General features: G+C 41.3%; 1 protein-coding gene across 9 annotated transcripts in view; it reads right to left on the reverse strand.

The window, feature by feature from the left end:
• The window catches only part of DOCK10 (dedicator of cytokinesis 10), a 145,894-nt gene that overhangs the window by 19,942 nt on the left and 105,469 nt on the right, over positions 1-20,483 (reverse strand). For 7 of the 9 annotated variants that reach the window (XM_059855286.1, XM_059855282.1, XM_059855283.1 and 4 more), the window contains exons 25-44: positions 17,627-17,696; positions 15,772-15,885; positions 14,627-14,698; positions 14,076-14,222; positions 12,946-13,029; positions 10,284-10,380; positions 9,635-9,679; positions 9,034-9,209; positions 8,805-8,921; positions 7,712-7,823; positions 6,874-6,995; positions 6,674-6,788; positions 6,441-6,507; positions 5,643-5,690; positions 4,887-4,988; positions 3,901-4,025; positions 3,402-3,514; positions 2,552-2,689; positions 838-1,020; positions 177-287 (exon numbers count right to left, since the gene is read on the reverse strand). In XM_059855286.1, coding sequence (XP_059711269.1) covers positions 177-287; positions 838-1,020; positions 2,552-2,689; positions 3,402-3,514; positions 3,901-4,025; positions 4,887-4,988; positions 5,643-5,690; positions 6,441-6,507; positions 6,674-6,788; positions 6,874-6,995; positions 7,712-7,823; positions 8,805-8,921; positions 9,034-9,209; positions 9,635-9,679; positions 10,284-10,380; positions 12,946-13,029; positions 14,076-14,222; positions 14,627-14,698; positions 15,772-15,885; positions 17,627-17,696 — 2,158 coding nt within the window. The remainder of the gene's footprint in view (positions 1-176; positions 288-837; positions 1,021-2,551; positions 2,690-3,401; positions 3,515-3,900; positions 4,026-4,886; positions 4,989-5,642; positions 5,691-6,440; positions 6,508-6,673; positions 6,789-6,873; positions 6,996-7,711; positions 7,824-8,804; positions 8,922-9,033; positions 9,210-9,634; positions 9,680-10,283; positions 10,381-12,945; positions 13,030-14,075; positions 14,223-14,626; positions 14,699-15,771; positions 15,886-17,626; positions 17,697-20,483) is intronic. The other 2 variants (XM_059855285.1, XM_059855284.1) reach the window with 2 other exon arrangements.

Here is a 20,483-nt window from a genome sequence, read left to right on the forward strand (position 1 = left end):
ACTAAGCTTTGGAGTCACAAACACCTTCATGAACTTCAGATTGCTGAGAAAGGCACACTAGGAATGCATAAATCACTGGCTAATAGAACCAACAATTTTATTTACTGAAACACTTGCTCCTCTGAAATTGTTGACCTTTTGCAAGAGGTAGTGATTGACAAAAAAATGTTTCTTACTTTCATCTGCTTGTCTCCATTAGCAAAATTATTTATAATTGCGAGCGAATGCTGAAAACGAGATCCGCCAATCCCCGCATCCGCTATCAGCTGGCTCACTGCCTTGATGAGCTGCACAGGGAGCAAACACAGGATGCAATTAGCAAAGAAATCAAGAGTTTCAGAAGGGTTTTTAACCCCTGTTTTAGTATGACTTGATGTACTTGTAATTTCATGCAGTGTCATTTCATACCTGTCCTACGAAGGTAACATGTACAAAGGCAAGGACTGTGAGTAATCTTTCACAGTCTAGTAGCTGCTCACATTTTGCAGTGTAAATTTATTATTACTGGACTTTACAGGTCTGTTCCTGTACTGTCAGATTCTGTTTAGTTTCTTCATCAGCTGTGCTCTGACTGCTGTAAGCAACACGTGAGTCAAGAATAGCCATTAATCTGGCAATGCAGATACAGTCACAGCTGTTGTCACTCCCTGGAGCAGAGCTGAGCAGCCCAAGAACAGCAGAGAATCCAGTCCAACTTCAGACTTGGCAGGAAAATCAAGCTGCCACAGAGAACTGCCTGTCTGAGGACTGCAAAAGGATTGCCTTCCTTCAATGCATTAAAAAAAATGATAAAAACTAATGCACATCAGTTAAATATTGATCTCACACTTCACTTACCTGTAAATGGGACCTGACTATTGATTTCTGCTTGTTAAATTCAAAGTTCTTTCTCATGAAAAAATAAAGAAGAGCAGATGCTTCAGTCTGAGTTGAACGTGACCTATGGTTACAGCACTTCAGGATTTCATAGCAGAGGGAACCACAGAGATCTGCTTGTCCTTGGAAGAATGCTGATGGGAACTATTGAAAAAAAATGTGTGAACATGTTCAGTACTACTCTCAGGTCTTGGTGCAGTTATTCTGAGTTAACAATTTTTTTTTAAACCTTTCAGTAACTCTCCCACTGTTATTCATACCAGGGTTTAAACTAAGCATAATCCCACACTCAAATGAAGATTAATTAAGAACTACACTCAGATTTTCCTACAAACACTATATGCAATTAAACTGGCTTCTAGGAAGCCCAGACAGCAGCTGGCACACAGCAAGCCCAGCAAGGAGCAAGGAATCTGCCAGGAATGCACAACAGCTAACCAGGAAAAGCAGGGGAAGCTCTGCATGGGTATAAAAGCTGGTCAGCAGAAGGAAAGTCGTTTGAGCGGCAAGGTCAGTGAACTTCCAGAGGTCAAGGGTCTGAAGAGCAGGAGACAACAGAGGAGGGCTCTCCAAACCATACCCACTGTGAGCAGCAGGGTGAATGTAACAGAAGACTGAGGGAGAGAGCTGGAAATGTACACATGGGCTATAAATTTTAACTACTGCCTGTGGGGTTCTGCTGCAGGAACTACTACAGATCCCTGCTCCCACAGAACCATGAAGGGAGAATTCAATCCCAAAAACTACAGGATAAACGAGAAGGGCAATTCTGGATACCTTTTCATTTTCCCCATTGCATAGAGTTCTTCTATTCCCAGCTGTCTGGGATGTCATTTAAAGCTGTCTGTGGATGGTTTACTTTATATTTCCCCCACGTCCTCCAGCTGCACTACTGGGAGAAGCATGATTTCCTCCTCCTTTCCCCTGAGACAACAACCAGAGGGAGGCCACGTGCTGTAAACTCAGCTACACTCTTGTGCTTCATAGAAACACTTAGGAACCAAGGCCAGCCTTGCTTATTGTCACTTCCCCAGAGCAATAGTTTTGTGAGTGCTACATTCTGGTTGGTTTTCAGAGGATCTCATCTAGCTCTGTGACTTGGAAATTGTGCAGCCTTTGCAGCTGGCATCAAGTGCCTAATTGACCATGCCAATTTACACAAGTGCAATGCAAGCAAAGAAACAGTTTGACACATATCCATACTGTTTCCTCTGTTTAAAACCAGGTATTTGTAGAACTGTATTAGTGTGGAAGAACTTTTGGTGAAATGTATGGAATACCCTCCTGCTGGTTCCTCTGGGGACAGCAGTAACCATTCACTGGTGGATTCTGCAAACCAGGTATCTGTCACAAAGACCACAGACTTCTAGGGTTTCAAGCTTTGTTCCAGAGGTGGTAAAAGCAGGAAAGGCAATGGATACACCACAGAGCTGGACATCACTCATCCACTTATATTAAAAATTCCCCCTTCATAGCAAATTTTTCAATTTCAAAACAGAACTGGTTTTTTCAGACATTGTAATCTTCTTTCTTTTAAACAGCAATAAATCAGACTGTCTTTGTCAGGAATAAGTATTAATAGAGCAAGTTCAGAACTCTTGCCAAGTGTCCAATTGTCCCCCAGCTGTACTTGCTGTAACATATTGCCAGGCTAAAAGAACAAACCCAGAGTTACCTTGCCCACAAACAGCCGGAGAGCAGCAAAGACGTGTTTGAGAGCTGCTGCTGACTGGTTGATTTGCAAAAAGAGCATGTGTGTGTCAAAGACCTTCTTCATCAGCACATTCTGGCAATCAGACTGTTGGAGCTGCCTCTGAAAAGTTCACAGACAAGACAGGACATTGTGGTTATTGAAGTGAATAAACAGGAGAAGGATCTGCTGGACATTATCTCAGAGTGCTCCCAGAGAGATGCTTTTTTCCATGTAAAATTTCTGCAGATGATGCTTTCCCAGCCTGCTGCAGACTCTTGCAGTTTTTCAAGGAAAGCACTTTGCTATGCCTGTACTACTCATGGACTGTATACACTGTATTTAAGGGTTAGGCTGACAGGGAGGGAGCACTAAAATGGGAAAGGAGCTGCTTGCTGTATTGTGGCTCTGAGACCTTCAGCAAGTCATCTGGGCTTGCTGAAGCAATCTGAGCAATTTTTAAGGAGGCAGAGGATTCACCTGCTGACTTGCAGAGATAGAGATAACAAGCAGGTTGGAAATCTGTTTAAAATCACTGAAATCTAGTGGGATAAGCATGGTTCAGCAAAGGTGATGCAATACTAGATGCAAGACACTTCCAAAGCAGAGAAGGGTTGTACACAGCCCTGGATGTTCTTCTTCCACCTCTTTCTATTCAGTTTGGGTACTATGAACCAGTGCCCTTCTAAAAGACCTCCACTGAGGACTGGCATATGTTATTTCCCTATTCTGCTGTCTCAGACATTTGAGGTTTTCTGTGTGCCCGCTCCCCCAGGCCTTCCTTTTACCCCATATCCCACCAGTTCAAGCAGAAATGAAAACCAGCAAAACACACCTGGTGATTCAGAGTGTAAAGACACAACAGGTCAAGGATTATGAGGGAAACTTCTGTAGCAATGTTTGCCTCTGTGTCTACATACTGAACAATGTCTGTTTCATTGGAGGTGCCTGCAGCATAAAAAAGAAAGATTAAAAACAATCTCCTGAGTGTCTGAAAAGATGATTTAATTCTGCAATCTGGTCCTTAAGTCTCATCAAAGCAGAGATGGTGTCCTAACTGCACTTTTAACCAAAGTGGTATTTTGAAGAAAACTGCTCACTGGAGATGAAATGGGAGGAAATTTGAGTCAACTCTCACCAGCTGCACCAGTGATGTGAGTACATCCTCTCACTGTCTCTGTTCATCCTCAAAGGAGGGAAGAAACCTAACTGGGAAGTGGGATAGATGACTCCAATCTCATTGTTTTAAGAGCCCCTGGTCAAGGAAAGGTCTGTATAGAGCCTGATCTAAACCCCACAGATTCCAGAGGGAAGTAAATAATTTCTGTACTTACTTGCAGTGCTACTGTCTATCATCTGCAAGAGTTTGGGGTTAGAAAGTGCATTTTTGCCCCGGATTATTGGTAATGTTTGAGATCTGTGGTGCTTGTGGCCATCGTGACTTGAAGTAGAATGCATCCTGCAATTGAAAGGTACCATTAAGAACAGCAAAACAGAAAAAACTACTGTGCCCACACAGAATTTTCCATGCCAGTTCCCTAAGTGATTCTCAATGGCTGAATTAAACAAAATGAAGCAAAATTCTTCAGAGAAACAAAGATGTGGAAGTCAGTGAGGTGGACAAAACAAACATGTGCTGTGATTTCTTGAAATCACGGGACAAAACTCCATTAAGCACTGAAAAAAATGCATCAGCTGAAATAACTGGCTGGTGTTGAGAAAACTGTCTTTGGGTGAAGAAAAACTGAGGTAAGTTCTGTTAACTCAGAATATAAGAAAAATATATCCTGTTCAAGAAAGAAATAATACAGTTGCTATGAGGTGAAAGAAATTATTATAAACTGACAATGACAGTAAAAATACATGTGTGCATATTTGTGTGTTCTTTTAGTCTTCTTTTAGTCCTCTTAAACACATCATTAATTTATAATGGGAAGCTTAGATCTAAAATATCAATGATTATTATAAGTTTTTAAAGGATTTTATATTTGTAACTCAGGAAGATTCAACATCTCAAAATTCAGGTAACTTTTTAAAATACACTTCCTGTTTACTTCTTTTAAAAATGTAATTTCATAAATTTACATGATTAAAATTATTCTAGGACAGAATTACTCCCCGAACATAACACTCTAACCAACAGCTTGTAAATCAAGCCAGAGAGACTCAACTTTTTTACAGTTTAAAGCTCTGGGGCCTCTGAAATTTGTTACATATTTTGTCAACCTCTTTTCAGTCAGTGCTGTGACAGAGTGTGGGGGCTGGAGGATGAGAGCCCAGGCTGGGGGCTTGCAGAGTTAGGAATTCCATGCACCATTACCATTGTGAGAGCAGCCCTGATGCCTGGCCAGAGGAGTTTGAACCTTTCAGAGTTCCATTATTCTGGGTGGCCTGGACAAACTTAAAAGCAGCAGCAATTTTCCTGTTAAGAGAAAGAGAAAATAAGTGTTGATCTGTTATGAAACATGACATTGATTTTGCCATGTCCCTGAAGAGTAAAGGCAGGCCTGACTACACCTGGTGTGGAGCAAGAACTGGCTCATCTGGTGACCTTTAATTTTGACACTGCATGACATATAGACAAATGCACAGCAGTAATATAAAATTAAAAATGAAACATCAGCTGAGACAAAGCGTGCATTCCACATTTCACAGCTGAACACGATGTCACATTTTTTCAGGGAGGCAGGTGATTTTTTTTTTTTACTGCTGAGAAACAATTATCTATGCCCATTAAAACTACTCTTTCCATGACATGGATGGAAATACAGTGTTCAAAGTTCCCTTGTTTGGCATATGCACAGAAACGTGGTCAAGAGTGGCCCCAGTATTTTGGGTTATAAATGCAATAATGGCTATCACATCATGCAATTCATCCTTTATAGCATACTCAGATATGCAGAACATCACAATATCATCATTTGCATAAAAGAAAAAATGAAGCATACATTGGCTTCAGATCCACAAAGAGACTCTTTCAAGAGAAAATTGATGGATACACTGTTAATCTCATTTAATTCTAATAAATGCTGCAATATTTAAATACTGCAGCACAGAGTCTGTAATACAGAATTACCTGACAATATTGCGTTTTCCTAGATATCTGAAGTTTTGCAGACAAACCCTGGAAGATAAAACAACATATTTTATGTCTATTAATGGCTTTGTACTTATGAAAAAAATGCTGAATCTTAGTGCCTCAATGAGACCTATGGCACATGCACCTGCTAGTAAGCAAAAATGACAGAATGCAGCAGCTCCCAGCCTAGGGACACACGAGGTGTGGCAGCACTTTGCACACCAGTGTTCTCTTTCTCTACAGTTGAAGATTTCTGCTTGGTGAGATGGCAAAGGCAAAAACCTGGCTGCAAAAGCATTGCTGCATCACCAGCTGAAGGTAAATGACTCACATTTCAACAACAAGATGGTGAGGAAATTCCAAAACCAGCTACCTGCTGGATTCTGCAGTCATGCATAGATTGGACTGAGCAAACCACCCTGGGGATGTGAAAAGCAGGTCATCCTACACTATGTGACTTTTCTTATGGCTGGGAAGTTTTGATGAGCTAAATACTTTTCTCAAGGGAAAAACAGAATCTCAACACCAAATGGGAAACTAATATGAAAATCTCTTTTAGGAGGAAGACCCAAAGCATTATGACCCCCTTGTTCATGGTAATTACAACATATTGGAGGATATGTATCTTATTAATAATGTCTCATTATGGCTTTGGAAGACTATAGCAAAATAATTTAAGATACAAGAGATATCTCAGACTATTCCAATAGGTGGACAAACCCAAAGAGGAATTGTTTGTAGCCAGCACTTTAGAATATTCAACACAAAAATCAAACAACCACAAAGTAAACTTACTCTAAAATGCTGAAAAAGTCTGTTATTTCTGAGAAGGGTGCTCGCAACCAGTAGGAAATCAGTGCATCTAAGGGGAGATATTAAAATATATTATGTATCCAGTACAGGGAATTATACTTAGCCCAAAGCCTGTAAAACACACTGATAATTATTCTAATTTAACGTTCACTTGGATTCAGTATACACAGTATTTCACAGCAACATAGATTAAGTAGTGTGTGCACAGTTTTTACCTTCTGAAATGGTTTTCATAATGTGAAGGAAGCACATAAGAAGGCTTCTAGTTTCAGCTTGATCCAGCTTGTCAAAACGAAGAGTTGACCCAATCAAAGACAAAGGTCTCATGATCTGTTGAGGTGACAGCAAAGGGCCTCATTAAGCACAGTGATGGACTCCCACCTCCAGCAAGCATCTCCAACATTTGCACATGTACCTTTTCACACGTGTCAGTTCTCTCACTGTTTTTTTCATTGGTACTTGGGTTAGATTCAAGACTTGCTAAGGAAGCTCTGGAGTCAGCATGGTTTGCTGCAGAGATAGCTATTGATGAAAAGGCTGTAAATGAAAGTCACAGCAAACATGCTAAACTAAAACATTTATGGATACAAAAACCAACAAAAAAAAAATGGAGAACTTAAAATGTGTCACATGCTGGATTGAGACAAGTGCTTTGACCTTCCAATAGCAAAGCTATTGATGGCTATGTTTAGTACTGAAAACATGCAACAAGTTGAAGTACAATGATTCAGTTTGCCATTTTTCATGGCAATAAAATGGCCTGCTGCATTCTGTAAGAACTGACCTAAGGACACAAAAATCAGTGGAAAGATGCCTGAATTCATTTCCCTGAGTTTTGAAACAGGGTTGGAGGCAGTGAATAAACTAAGTTCTATTTCTACTCTTCTGTTAAGCCTGGAAAAACTATGAATATTTGCCTCCATGAGACATCAGGAGTTTTCAGGAGAAACCTTGGAACTGTTTTTAAGTCAGGCAGAGACTACAAGAATGACCTCAGGCAAAGGGATTCCTTAGAGCCTGAATACTGGCATCATTCCAAAGCAGGAGAGTAAGTGAAGCAGTGGAAGTAGAACAGCTTCACAAGTGAAAGTCAATCCAGAGACACCCAAAGGGAAGAGAAACATTGCACACCATGTTTCCCTGGATATGGTATAACAGAAGTTCATGATATCCTCCATGAACTCTAAGCAGAAAGCACAATGGATTGAGATACACACAAATCTGCCTATGTCTGTTCAATCTGTCATTTGTACCTGCAATAGAGTTCAGAACATCTTTGGAGAAGGAGGTGTCCACAGAGTTTGCATGTTTCATTGCTGTCTGGCTCTGAAACCCACCAGCTGTGCTCAGGTCATCCCTGGATCCCTGTATGTGAAAGACACAGAACCAGCTCCAGTACTCCATGCCATTATCCATAACTTGGATAATGACAGCACACCCAGGAGGCTTTTCTAAGAATCTGAGTTTGAGAAACTACTTCCAGTTGTTTTGACATGACAGCCTTGAAGGATCAAGGCTTGCCATGATGTGCTGAGAAGTTTCCTGCAATATGAGACTCTCTCACAGCAGAAGCTCTGAAGGACTGGTCAAGTCTAACTAGTGTTTGTTCCTGAAACATCAACACAGCACTGGGAAAGGAACATTAATTGCCATTAGCAACGCTCAAATTAAATGGAATTTCATTTGCTGGAAGGACTGAAAGACACAACGCCCCTGCAGAAATCTGCTTCTAGTTTTTGAAGTGTTATGGTTATAACATCCATGAAACAAACATATCCCTTCAGATGTGCCGTTGATACAGACATTTTCTGTGGCAGTAGAGGTGTTTTATGATGTTTCTGTATCCCTTCCCTCCTTCAGTGACTTGTAAGCATTCCCTCTGCGTCCTGGTATAGCTTATGGTCCCTCAGTTGTACCACCTTTGGGTACACAAAGCAATCCTGCAAAGACTCTGTGGGCAGTGGGAGGTTTTCTTTACACCAGTGTGTGCCAGCCTCCTGCCTGAGGACACGTCCTCAGACCCCAGCCTGTGGCAGAGCTACTGGACACATTGTCTGGGGCTCCAGATCTCTAACCCTGAATTTGCAGCCCTGGGACAGCAGTGTCCTGGGTCTCTTTCAGACCCCCACTCTGTTCCATGACAGTACAGACTGCCAGGGCTCTGCAGATGCTCTGCAAATTGAGACCTTCCAAATTAAACTTTGCAGATGCAAATATATCAGCAATTTCAGAACTGTTTTCTGCTACCCAACTGGTGACCAGCATAAACTTGGACCTCTTCCCACTGGGTCAGACTGCTCACTTTGATCATTTCAGCACTCCAAAAAAAACCCCCACATGGATTACCTGATTGGAAGTATTGATATTGAAGAGGAACATGTCTTTCATGTAAATCCTTGGCATATTGTCCAAAAGCATTCCATAGAGTGGCATATACAGGTTTGCTATTTGTGCTTGTTTTGCCTGAAAACAAAAGACACCACACAATCCTCAGGAAGCAGTGGCTAAGGGAGTGTCATCTATGTTTAGGTGCTGCATGAGCAAGCAATGAAGAAGCTTCAGACAGCTTCTTTACCGGCTCAGCGTATCGATCATCGAACGAGTGCTTGGCCATCAGGTTTTTCAGCACAGCCAGAGCCAAGTGCCTGATGTCCTGGTCCTCTTGCAAGGCAAAGCCAACCTCCCTCAGCAGGACTCCAATCAGGAAATGCTTACGGCAAAACTCATTGGTCAGTGTGTACTCTGGAATGTCTTGGGGTAGAACGGACAAGAAGGTTTCAATGAATACATAGGTTACACACATCCTTCCCCTCTCCATTTTCCAAATGTTCCATTGTTAAACCTGCATTTCCTGGTCTGTCTCATTTTGTCCCTTCATTTCTCAGAATGAATGAATCTAATATAATTATCTCCTGAAATCATGCAGTTTTTGTTATTTAATAATAAAAGATGATTTATATACATGCTCCCACATGAGAATCTCAACTGTTTGCTCATTAGACTGCTGACTTCTTCCAGGCACAAAGTCCAAATTATTGTTCCCACATCCTAAGCTAGGGGAGTTCTAGAACTCCTCCTTCTCCTCTGAAAAGGAGAAATAACTTTTGTCTCAGATTTGCCACAATGCAGGGGTCAAAGCAAAACCCTGCTCACTGATGCAGTCACATTGCTCATACCTGATGTTCGATACTCCTGTGCTGATTCTGAAGGCGTCACAGTGTCTTCATTTTTCATAAACATAAGAAAATGGGCAAAAAAAAAAGCACTTTTTAATTATTAGTAAAAAAGATATTTGCTCACTTATTAAAAAATTTGACTCCAATTTGAACTAAACAGCTTCTACTTTCAAAAAAGAAAGCCCTGAGTGTCAAAACTGAACTCATTTTTTGATGCTGAAAACTGAGGTCAAAAGGAGACAAGAGCCCATTCTTTGAGCTTCTCCCCCTTCCTGCTTTACCTCCCAGCTAACCCCCTCCCAAGGCTATGGCAGTAGCTTTAATGATTTAGTAAATCAGTCATCACAAAAATTCCAGTTAAAACTTCCAGTGAGAAGCTTCCACCTCCCACCCCCTAACTGAGCTGCCAGAGGCTGCATTTATTTACAGGCAGGCAAACTGAAATTTTATTTTTATCTGAAAATTTATTATTTTTATTTTTAACTGAAATGTTATTTTTATCACACTGCTAAGTACCACACCTGAAAAGCTGTTGGGGGCCTCTGAGCCTGAGGTACAGACACAGCTCTGGAGAGAGTTATTTATTACCTGCTCTTTGAACCTCCCAACAATTCACTGCTGCACAGAAATCCTCCTGAGGGGGCCTTACCAGGAATGTTTGAAGACCTTATGGGCAGGCACAGAGGGATGAAGTGTTCATGGTGACAGACTTCTTGGAGAAAGTCAAATTTGAACTGGTGCAAAGTCTGAAAATCACAACAGGCAATGGTTCAGTTCACATTAAAACGGGGAAAATGGTGAGGCAGAGCTCCACTACTGCTTATTTACCTCAAACTTCCCACTCACACCCAAGAATGAAACCTTAGAGCTTGTTATGTCAAGCTGCACAAACAGTAAACATGTGGTTTTCATCTCTGTTATCAAAAGAATTTGTCTCAGACAAAGAAGCTTTTTGGATTTTTAAACTATGATTTTTCATTGAAGATGATTAAAGCTACACTGGGTCTTCTGATGACATGTTGCCTAGCATTGAATCACAGTGAAGTGTCTTGTCCAGTCCACAGACATTTTCAACCATCACAGTTATTATGACTTTTTTTTTTTTTTTTTAAATAAAGTTTCAGCCACACAGGTCACACCCAGAGCTTACTGACAATAGTGAAAACTTCCTCTGTTGATGCCAACAAGTTCCACCTCCAAGGGATTTGGGTAATATATAGTTTTGGTATTTTTTATTTAATATCTCCCTTCAAAAAGCCATCCAGATAATTTTTGGAGCCTTGCACCTACCCAAGAATTTATCATTTCTTCTGTAATGAAGGAATTTCAGCAACACATTTTTATTTCCATCATCTCATCTCACTGCTCTCAGTGGCCAAGCTGTCATTCAGCAGGGTTACTCTGAATGCCCTAACACTAGAAAGCACTTGTAAAAGTCTTTTAATTTGCACTAAAATTGAATTGTAGCATTTCTGCTGCCACCAACAGGCTGGGATACCTAGAAAATGCACTTTTCTGAGTCTGCCAAGGAGGGGATGGTAGAGATTTTCTCCTAAAATATTTTCTTGCACTGTATTACCTTTTCAGGAATACAGCATGTTAGCTGGACATGCTAATGGCAAATAAAGAAGTGAAGCATCTGAAATGTGTTCCCCGGGAGGAACTGTGACATTTTGAGGGAGCACAGCAATGAACTGATTTCTAATGAGGTATTTCAGTTTTTGAATACATGTTTCTCAAAACAATATTTAAATGTCAAAATATGGAATACCATAAGGGATATTTCTGTGGAACAGAAATTATGTTGCTTCATCCAGAATTACAATATATTGAAACTGCACAACCACAGATTGATACACCCACAAAATATTCAGGCAACAATATACACTGTTGAATTTTCTGAAAAGACAGGTCAGATTGCAGTATCTTTTTTGATACATAAATAATCAAGTTAAAGAGGCAAAAAACACACAAAAAGAAATCTTTCAGCACATTTAAAAGACTGACTCCTGCTTAGGCATTGGACTGAAATGAAAATGATGCAAGGCCTCTCTCTCCTTGAGGTCAGAAATCTCTGACTTTATTTTGTGGCTATTGTTTCCAAGTGCCACAAAGCTGCTCCAGCTGCACATCTGTCACAGCCCCACAGTGAATCTGCTGGCAGATGGGTCTGGAGGGATGCTGGCAAGGTTCACACACTTACTGCCAAGAAGGTGCTCAGCACTGCTCTGCACACTGATTAATCTTAGGCTTTTCCACCGACCATTAATGGGCTTTTTTAGTTAAACATCTGTTTCTGTGGTTGCATGTATTTAGGGAAGTTTGAAATGTGGAAACAGTTTTCAGATTGCATAATATTATTTACAGAATTACAGACTTCAGGCTATGACATTAATAACTGAGAGCCTCCATTCTACAGCTGTTGCAGAGACTAAGGGAAAGATCTGAGTTCAGACTGAAGCTGGTTTTGGTAAAAAGCAAAGCAGACCTGGAGTAATCTCATTCTTTAGCCACAAATATGCATATTATCAGTGAAGAATTATAAAATATTAAGGGACAAAAGCTTTGTGAGTTTTCTGGGGAAAGATGAATCATTCAAAGTGTACATCTTGACTACACTGTGTTACTAAATATATGCTCATAAACTCTGGCATGGAAGAGAAAAAGCCTGTGACTCATCCTGGTGGATGAAGAGCAAAGGAGTCACACTGAATAATTCGAGGACCTCTCGCTGTTTGAAATTTATTGTTCAAACTATATCAGTGACTAGTGCAGCTTTGTATAAGAAATTCAGGCTGAAAGGAATTTTCCTCATAGCCAGCACAAACTAATTTGGAGCAGATTTACCTTCTTGCATCATCAATGAGGTAAGAGCATGGCACTCACACAAAGTAAAGATGTTACAGTCTCACTTGAGTTTACACAATGATAACTTTTTAATATGCTCTTACTTTATTCTCCTCAAAGAAAATTACTGCCAATTGCTGATGATATTTATAGACAAAGGTACTTTCAAAAAATCAAAGCTTAAATTCAGACTCTTGGATTCTTTGGTCTGAGCAGTCTGTGCAGAGTCTGCTCATGCAGACTGAGCAGTTGTTTGAACATGGCTATTTACTCCCAGAGAAGGGGGCACATGGATTATTAAACCCAGGAGGTTTTAACCCATATTTACTCTAAATGTTTTCACTGACTTGAGTTCTGAGCATGGTGAAGTCATGGAAACATAAATAGTTTCAATATGAAAAATATTCTGCTTGTCAGAACATACTTTAGAAAAACAGACACAAACAAATAAAGCAGAGCCATACCTTGCTATCTCCAGCTCCAAACATACTTATATAGTTATTGACCATCCTGAACACAAATCCACGATCCATAAATGTAAAACAGCGCTAAGAAAGGGGAAAAAATAATTATTATTTTATAGACAAAACCCCAATACATGGCCTCAGTTACCTGGCTGATCACTTTGTGTCCCCTGTACATGGCAATCATGAGGTAAGTATTAGGCAGGCCAAGGAACATCAGGGACCTGGTGAATCTGCCTTGATTTTTACATTTATTTTCAGTAACAATGAATTAATCAAACTTCTCATTTTCACTGTGTCTGCAGCCTAAAGCAACCACCACAATGTACAGAGCACCAGAGAAAGCTTCTCTGGTGGCAGCCACTCCTGTTTGGCAGCACTGCATCCACCACTGGAGGATGGGAGCTGAGCTGAGCATCCCCTCAGTGACAGGGCAGGGACTGGGGAGGAACCAACCCAGCCACAGTGCTCATTGTCTGAGCTGTGCTCTCCCTCTGGGACAAAGGGTGACTCTACACTTTATGGTGAGAACACAGCTCTTCCTGACTGCTGGGGCTAAATACTGACAGAAGGTGTAAAGGTTTTGAGGGCCCTGGTTCTGCAGTTACTGACATGTTTTCCTTGCAGAGTCAGCCTACAGGGTAGAGAATGCAATCGTGAATTCCCTCCTTCTCTGCACTTCCTGAACTCTGCAAAACCAGCAAAGCCTTCTGCTACACACATTCAAACAAGATTCCTTGATTAGAAACAGTTAATCCCCCCACAGTCATTCAGAACTACAGCATTTAAAAAAAGAGTATCAGCTCAAGTCTAACTAAAGTCACATTCCTTACCAAATGTTTGACCCATTTGAATATAAGGTAAGAATCTGCAAAACTTGAAAACTTTGACTCTTAAGAGCATAGACAGAAATGAATTACAATTGCTTTAGAGCAGATTTATATGAAGCTTTTGCATCCTCAAAGACCAAAGGCTATAGAAAACTGAACAATCAGTCACCACTGAATTTGAAAATGGAGCCATCTCCACTCAGAATTGGTTTTACTCCCTTTGACTAGATGGGACTGGTCTGGAGTTTGCATTAAATATGGGGAAGAAAGTGCATGTGCTGTAATGCCAGAACACCTCACCTTGAGAAATTTGGCAGTGCTGTAGTTTGCATTTCTGGTTTCCTCAAGGGCATCTTTGTACTTCCAAACAACATGGTCTGCTAAAACCATCACAAGGGTGTCCAGCTCAGTTTGAAATGATTCTGGAAACCGCCGAGTCCGAGAAACCTAAGCAGGGAATAGATCAGCAACTTGAGAGAGCATGAGGCTGCACATCAAACATTCAGGCCAAGAATAAAGACAACAAACCACAGGCCATTCAACATAGAAGAAAACTATTCCTAGAGTTCCGTGGATCTATTCTGAGCACAAAGCCCAAACAGAAGAGTCTGGTGCACAGGAAAATGGGAAATATGTCCGCAGCCTATCCTCAACCTATCTTTGTACAATCAAGGACAGGTTTGAGCCTAGCAGGTAAGATAATGTTTTTGTAGGTCAACCAAATATTTAATCAAGTATCACAGGATTTATTTTATTGGCCAGTCAAGCAGTAAAGTTCAAGTATATTCAAGTGTATTTGTCAGGATTCTGCATTTTATATTTTCCCTAAGAGATTTTGTATATAAACTTACCTTTATTTTGTTTGTATCAACCAAGTGCTGTGCCATTGATTTTAAGATGACTGCAAAGAAGAACCAGGAATGCTGTTCAAAAGAAGGAAAAGACTGAATGAATAATGATTACCTGATAAACACCTAATGATGCATCACCATTCCTTACAGATGGATTGCATGCCTTGGTAATGTACAGTGTTAAACACTATGTGACAAATAAAGTTAAAAATCTAAGGGCCATGTATTTGAGTAAAACTGGATCATGTCCTTAAGAGAGGTGAAGCCATCTCAGGCATTTGTCACTGTGGCTTTTTGCAATAAGGAGCCTCCAAACAGCACTCCTACAAACTTCCCATTCCTACTGAGCACTGTCTTCATGGTTTGCTTGCAGGGAATGGCAGAAAGGTGTGAGGCAGAGAACCTCAGAGAATAACCTGCCCTGTGAGTTCCATCAGATATTTGGTAATTTGGCACAGAATAAGATGGTGCTTGAACAGAGTGGTTCTGCAGATACCATTTCAAATGGTGATAAGTATGATACAGGTTAATATCTCAGGATATATATGAAACAAATACACTCCAAAAGCTTATACATTGAAAAAAACCCAAACCTCCCCACAATAAACCCATGCACAGGCACTTTTTTGTGTGGCCCAGCATTTCTGCAGGTTTTCTGCCTTTTTCAGACTATTTTTTCCTAGTGGCTCAATAAAAAAAATCAGAACTGGTTCATTTTAAACAGGTGAACACATTTTTGCCTCTGAGAAGTCCTGGGCAGCTCTTGTACCATAACCCAAAGGCTCAGGGAGGGACCTTACAGATTTATGAATTTCATACAATCAATATTTTCCTTGTATCTTCCAAGTTAAAGCAGAGTATCCTAAAAGCAATTACCCACATCATACTGTATAAGAATTAGGTCTCAGGTTCTGACTGAGCTGTAACAGACAGGAGAAATTTTACTATGCAAACCACAGCATCTTGAGATACGTGCTATGCTGAGAACCTGCAGCAGCTCTGCTCAGTCTGACTGTGGAATCACTGCAGGACATGATTTGCACAAAGGTCATACAGGGAAAAGGAAGAGGAGAAAGAGATCAGTGAGTTTCAGGCAGAAAACCAGCAGTAAAACTCCAAATGTGCTAATTCAAGCTATCATTCACCTTTAAAACCTGTTTCACAGTTACTTGTTCATTGGACTTCAGCAGGCCAGTCACATTCTTGGATAGCTCCTCATGGACAGTTCTTTCATCAAATGATTTGGTCCTGAACACATACTGAAGAAGAAAGAAAAAATGAAAAATTTCATTAAAACAAATACAAAAAAACCTCAGCAGGAGATGATTAATTGTTTGTGTATCACTAACAGCTGACAATCTTTGCTGCCAAAAGATCTTGACTAAACCATCCATTCACATAAGGTTTAATTTCCCTGGCAGTAATGGCACAACACTACAGAACCTCAGTTTTAAGCACAGCCTCCCGTTGATTTCAGCTTAATGTGAATCAAGAGGAAATTCTGCTTGAAACCAGTGCTATGATTTACTACTCAATAGATTATAGATCCTGACACCTCCAAACTGCCTTTCAAGCCACTCCACCTGGGTAGAAAAGAAAAGGCAAGCAGAAGAAGTGGGGAGGGTTTTCCACCCACCTAGTCCAGGTCACCTCTCACCTGCTCCTTCCCTCCAGTGGCAACAGCTACTCAGAGCTGGTAACAACTCCACATCCTGAAAGGTGCAGAGCACCCACTGCAGCTGACTGATGGGCAAAACTATACCCCTTGTAGAAACCAAGCCCCCAAGGGAGGAATTTACCTACCAAGTTGCTAGGAACTCATAAACCTACCATGACTACTCAACAATTTAAGCCAATAGTTTGGTACTACTGCACCTTCCCTAAAGCAAGAGTTCTGACAGGGAATCAGTGGGGATTAAAAATCTTTTCAATACAAGCAGGTTGGCAAAAGAAAGAAATATTTCTTGAAAACATGTTATTAATATTCAGCTTTGTTTCCACAGCAGATGCCATAAGCTTCTCCCTGTGCAGTTTGGCACTTCTGGGTCCAGTTATTTAAGTCAGTGTAATTTCACATTATTGCTGCATTGTGAGTCACAATTCTCGACTTACTGATTCCCAAAACAGCATTTGTAAAGTAGGTATTTGTTTCCTTACAGATGGAAAACAAAGAGATTACCAGTTACTGGGTTTTGACTGCTGCTGGAAATGAGAAAACAGACCAAGTGGACTTATGGTGTAACTTAATGAGCACCTGTAATTTCAAACATTATTAGCTGGTCATGCAGTAGATATCGACTGCAGTTTTTAAAAGTTATTGAGTAGAAGAAGTCTTAATTAACTACATTAACCATTTAATTAACTGCATTTACATGTTACACAGTTTATTTATTTTGGAGCCTGAAGAGCTCAGCTGGACCTCAGCAGAATTATTCTGTGCTTAAACTGGGGTACTTGAGGCTAAAATTGAACTACTCAGAGGCTGAGGTGCATGACCTGTGAACACATACATTCATACAGACTGCAAGCAGCATCAAGTGCCTCTCACTGGAGAGTTTAGGTTTCACAATCTTTCATGTTCTCTGCCCCTCTCAAACCCTGCACAGTGGGGAATTCTTGCTTGAGCATCATTTCAAAGACTGACCCCCTACACTTCTAAAAGCTCAGTGCTAGTACATTTGCACCAGGGTTTGGTTCTAAAATATAAGTTCTGGTTATCAGCTGAATGCACTGCAGCTTCTCCCTCCTGTGCTTGCTCAGCTTGCTGTTCTATGGGGAAAAAAGCTGCAGCAGCAGCAGAGACCTGAGCAGCTGCTTGTCCTCAACAGAAGAGTTTCAAAGTTTCTTAACCAGAGTCTCTCAGTGGCAGAAAGTTATGATGCAAATGCAGAAAAAGCTACAAACAAGTAGAACTGAGAGTAAACAGGAAAAAAACCCACAAAACCACCAAACTCAACCCATCTCTCCACAAAAATAGGAACATTTCAACACCAGCCATACTGTCACGTAAGAATTGATGCAGTTGTCTAGTTGTTCTTCATGGCACTTGGCAACAATGTTGGTAAGGACTCTGCAAGATAAAAGAAAAACAAAACTTGAGCTATTTTTTGTCGTAAGGCAGAGAAAATCTTGATATTCACATTTTACTGCTCTACTAAGCTCATCTAAAACAGTGCATAAGGGATGTGATCCAAATGATGAATAACATGTGCAAAATCTGTCCACTGGGAAAAGCCAGCCATTTCTTGGGCTTTCCACTTGCTTGGACTGTGCTGTCATATATGCATTTGCTTAACACTGCACCCAGTGTAAAGGATAATAACTGTACTGTCACCACAACAAGAGAAAACATCAACTAACTCAACATTATGCAGGCCTTGGATACGTAGGGATAACAAAAATTAGAGTACTTTAATGAAACAGAGAGGCAAGAGCAACTTTCTCCAGGAATGCTCCTTGCTAAGGTCTCTCAGGCCTTTGTAATTGTGGAAGTCTCCTGATGTCTGCTCATGCTGGCACAGCTCTTTGAAGACAAGCCCAAGGCTGGGCTGCAGCTGGAGCAGGCAGTCCTGCAGCACTGTCTGCTCCTGTCCTGTGCTCAGCTCAGTACTGCAGCACTCTCTGCTCCTGCAGCACTGTCTGCCCCTGTCCCTGTGCTCAGTTCAGCTCTGCAGCACTCTCTGCTCCTGCAGCACTGTCTGCCCCTGTCCTTGCACTCAGCTCAGCACTGCAGCACTCTCTGCTCCTGTCCCTGTGCTCAGCTCAGCACTGCAGCACTCTCTGCTCCTGCAGCACTGTCTGCTCCTGTCCCTGCACTCAGCTCAGCACTGCAGCACTCTCTGCTCCTGCAGGACTGCCTGCTCCTGTCCTGTGCTCAGCTCAGCACTGCAGCACTCTCTGCTCCTGCAGCACTGTCTGCTCCTGTCCCTGCACTCAGCTCAGCACTGCAGCACTCTCTGCTCCTGCAGGACTGCCTGCTCCTGTCCTGTGCTCAGCTCAGCACTGCAGCTCTCTCTGCTCCTGCAGGACTGCCTGCTCCTGTCCTGTGCTCAGCTCAGCACTGCAGCACTGTCTGCTCCTGCAGGACTGTGTACTCCTGTCCCTGCACTCAGCTCAGCACTGCAGCACTCTCTGCTCCTGCAGCACTGCCTGCTCCTGTCCCTGCGCTCAGCTCAGCACTGCAGCACTCTCTGCTCCTGCAGCACTGCCTGCTCCTGTCCCTGCACTCAGCTCAGCACTGCAGCACTCTCTGCTCCTGCAGCACTGCCTGCTCCTGTCCCTGTGCTCAGCTCAGCACTGCACCCTCAGCACTGCTCACAGGGACAGGCTGGGCACCTGGAGACACCACACACAAGCTTGGGGATCACCAACAGGGAAGAAAATTGCATGGATCACACCAGCACTCACTCTTAAAACCTGAGCTCCTACAAACAGCAGAAAACTGAGAATTTAACTGTGTGAAAGTGAGAATAGCAGCAAAGTTTTCTTTTCAGTTTGTATGTGGACCATCCTTGTTTGAGATCATCCTATTCCAGAAAAAACAATTCTAGGCAAGTCTTCAACTCGACCATACCTTTTCCTTTTGATTATTGGGAGCTCATTTTTTAAGGATACTGAATATAGAAAAGACTCTGCAATTTTATAATCTTATTTTTATGTTAAAGAATTCAGGGATAGGCATAGTAACAGTATGACTAAAATAGATTAATTATTATTAATCTATTTTAGTCATACTATGCCTGACTGTGGCCCACATACAAGTGCTCCTTTTGACTAGAGCTTGGTGATTTGAGTGGCTTCTGGCAATCCTTATTATTGGATCCAAAAGCTTTCTAAGTCCCTTAAGTATTTTTAATTTATCTCATTTCTTGCTTTTAGTAGGAGAAGCAAAACTTGCAGCAAAACACAAAAGCTATGACAGTTAGTTGTGGGCATTCTGATCTTTTAACCTTCATTATGATTTGAAATTGAAATGAGCTCTGGCAAAAATGTGACAGAGAAATGATGACACGACTGGGCCCCCAGACAAGTAAATAACCATGAGTATAACAGGAATAATGTTTTCTCCACAACACATAAGCCAATCCATGCTCTCATTCTGTTGTTGTTGCTTTCAGAAAGTTCATCACAAGCTGCTTCAAGCTATTCAGAGCAAACCACAGTGTGTATATATAGGACATGTCAATGAATGACACACAGCAGACATGCATATTCCCATTGACATCAGCTCTGCCAGCACAAAAGACAAGACACCACACATGCAAGAAAAACCCTGAGAGTCCTTCTTATTTTCCTTTTTTTTGGGCCAGGTGTGTGTAAAGTCAAAATTTGAAGCATGGAAAAAAATAACATCCTTCCATTTTTCCATCTAATCATTAAGACTGTATTTAAACAGCTGCTTCCTCTGCAGCATTTCCCCAGTCAGTTAACTGATGCTGAAATTCTACCCTGGGACACTATTCATCATTTTCTCTAGACTTAGCATTAGTTGGTTTGCTGGCCACAAGGGTGTCCCCAGCAAAGGTCTGCTGGCCTCTCCCCCTTTAGAAACAGTGTGCACTGATGAAATCCCACACACTTATGAGGAAAGGATCTTTTCACCCCAGTACATAGCTGTGGTAAAACTGGACTTTGCACTGGAAAAGGATCCTTTGATAAAGCATAATGAAACTCTCGCTTTCCAAGGCTAAGATGGGGAACTCAATCTCCTTGCTCCTTTAATTTTCCCTAAATAATCATTCTTCAGGAACAAATTCAGAAGTACAATCTGTGGAAGGAAAGAAAGAACACTGACAGCAGATCAGCCTAACAGGCTTGCAGAGGACAGTTGTAATTTTTTCCTAGTAGGAGTATTGTA

This window comes from Haemorhous mexicanus, chromosome 10 (genome assembly GCF_027477595.1).
Source record: "Haemorhous mexicanus isolate bHaeMex1 chromosome 10, bHaeMex1.pri, whole genome shotgun sequence".
NCBI lineage: Eukaryota > Metazoa > Chordata > Aves > Passeriformes > Fringillidae > Haemorhous > Haemorhous mexicanus.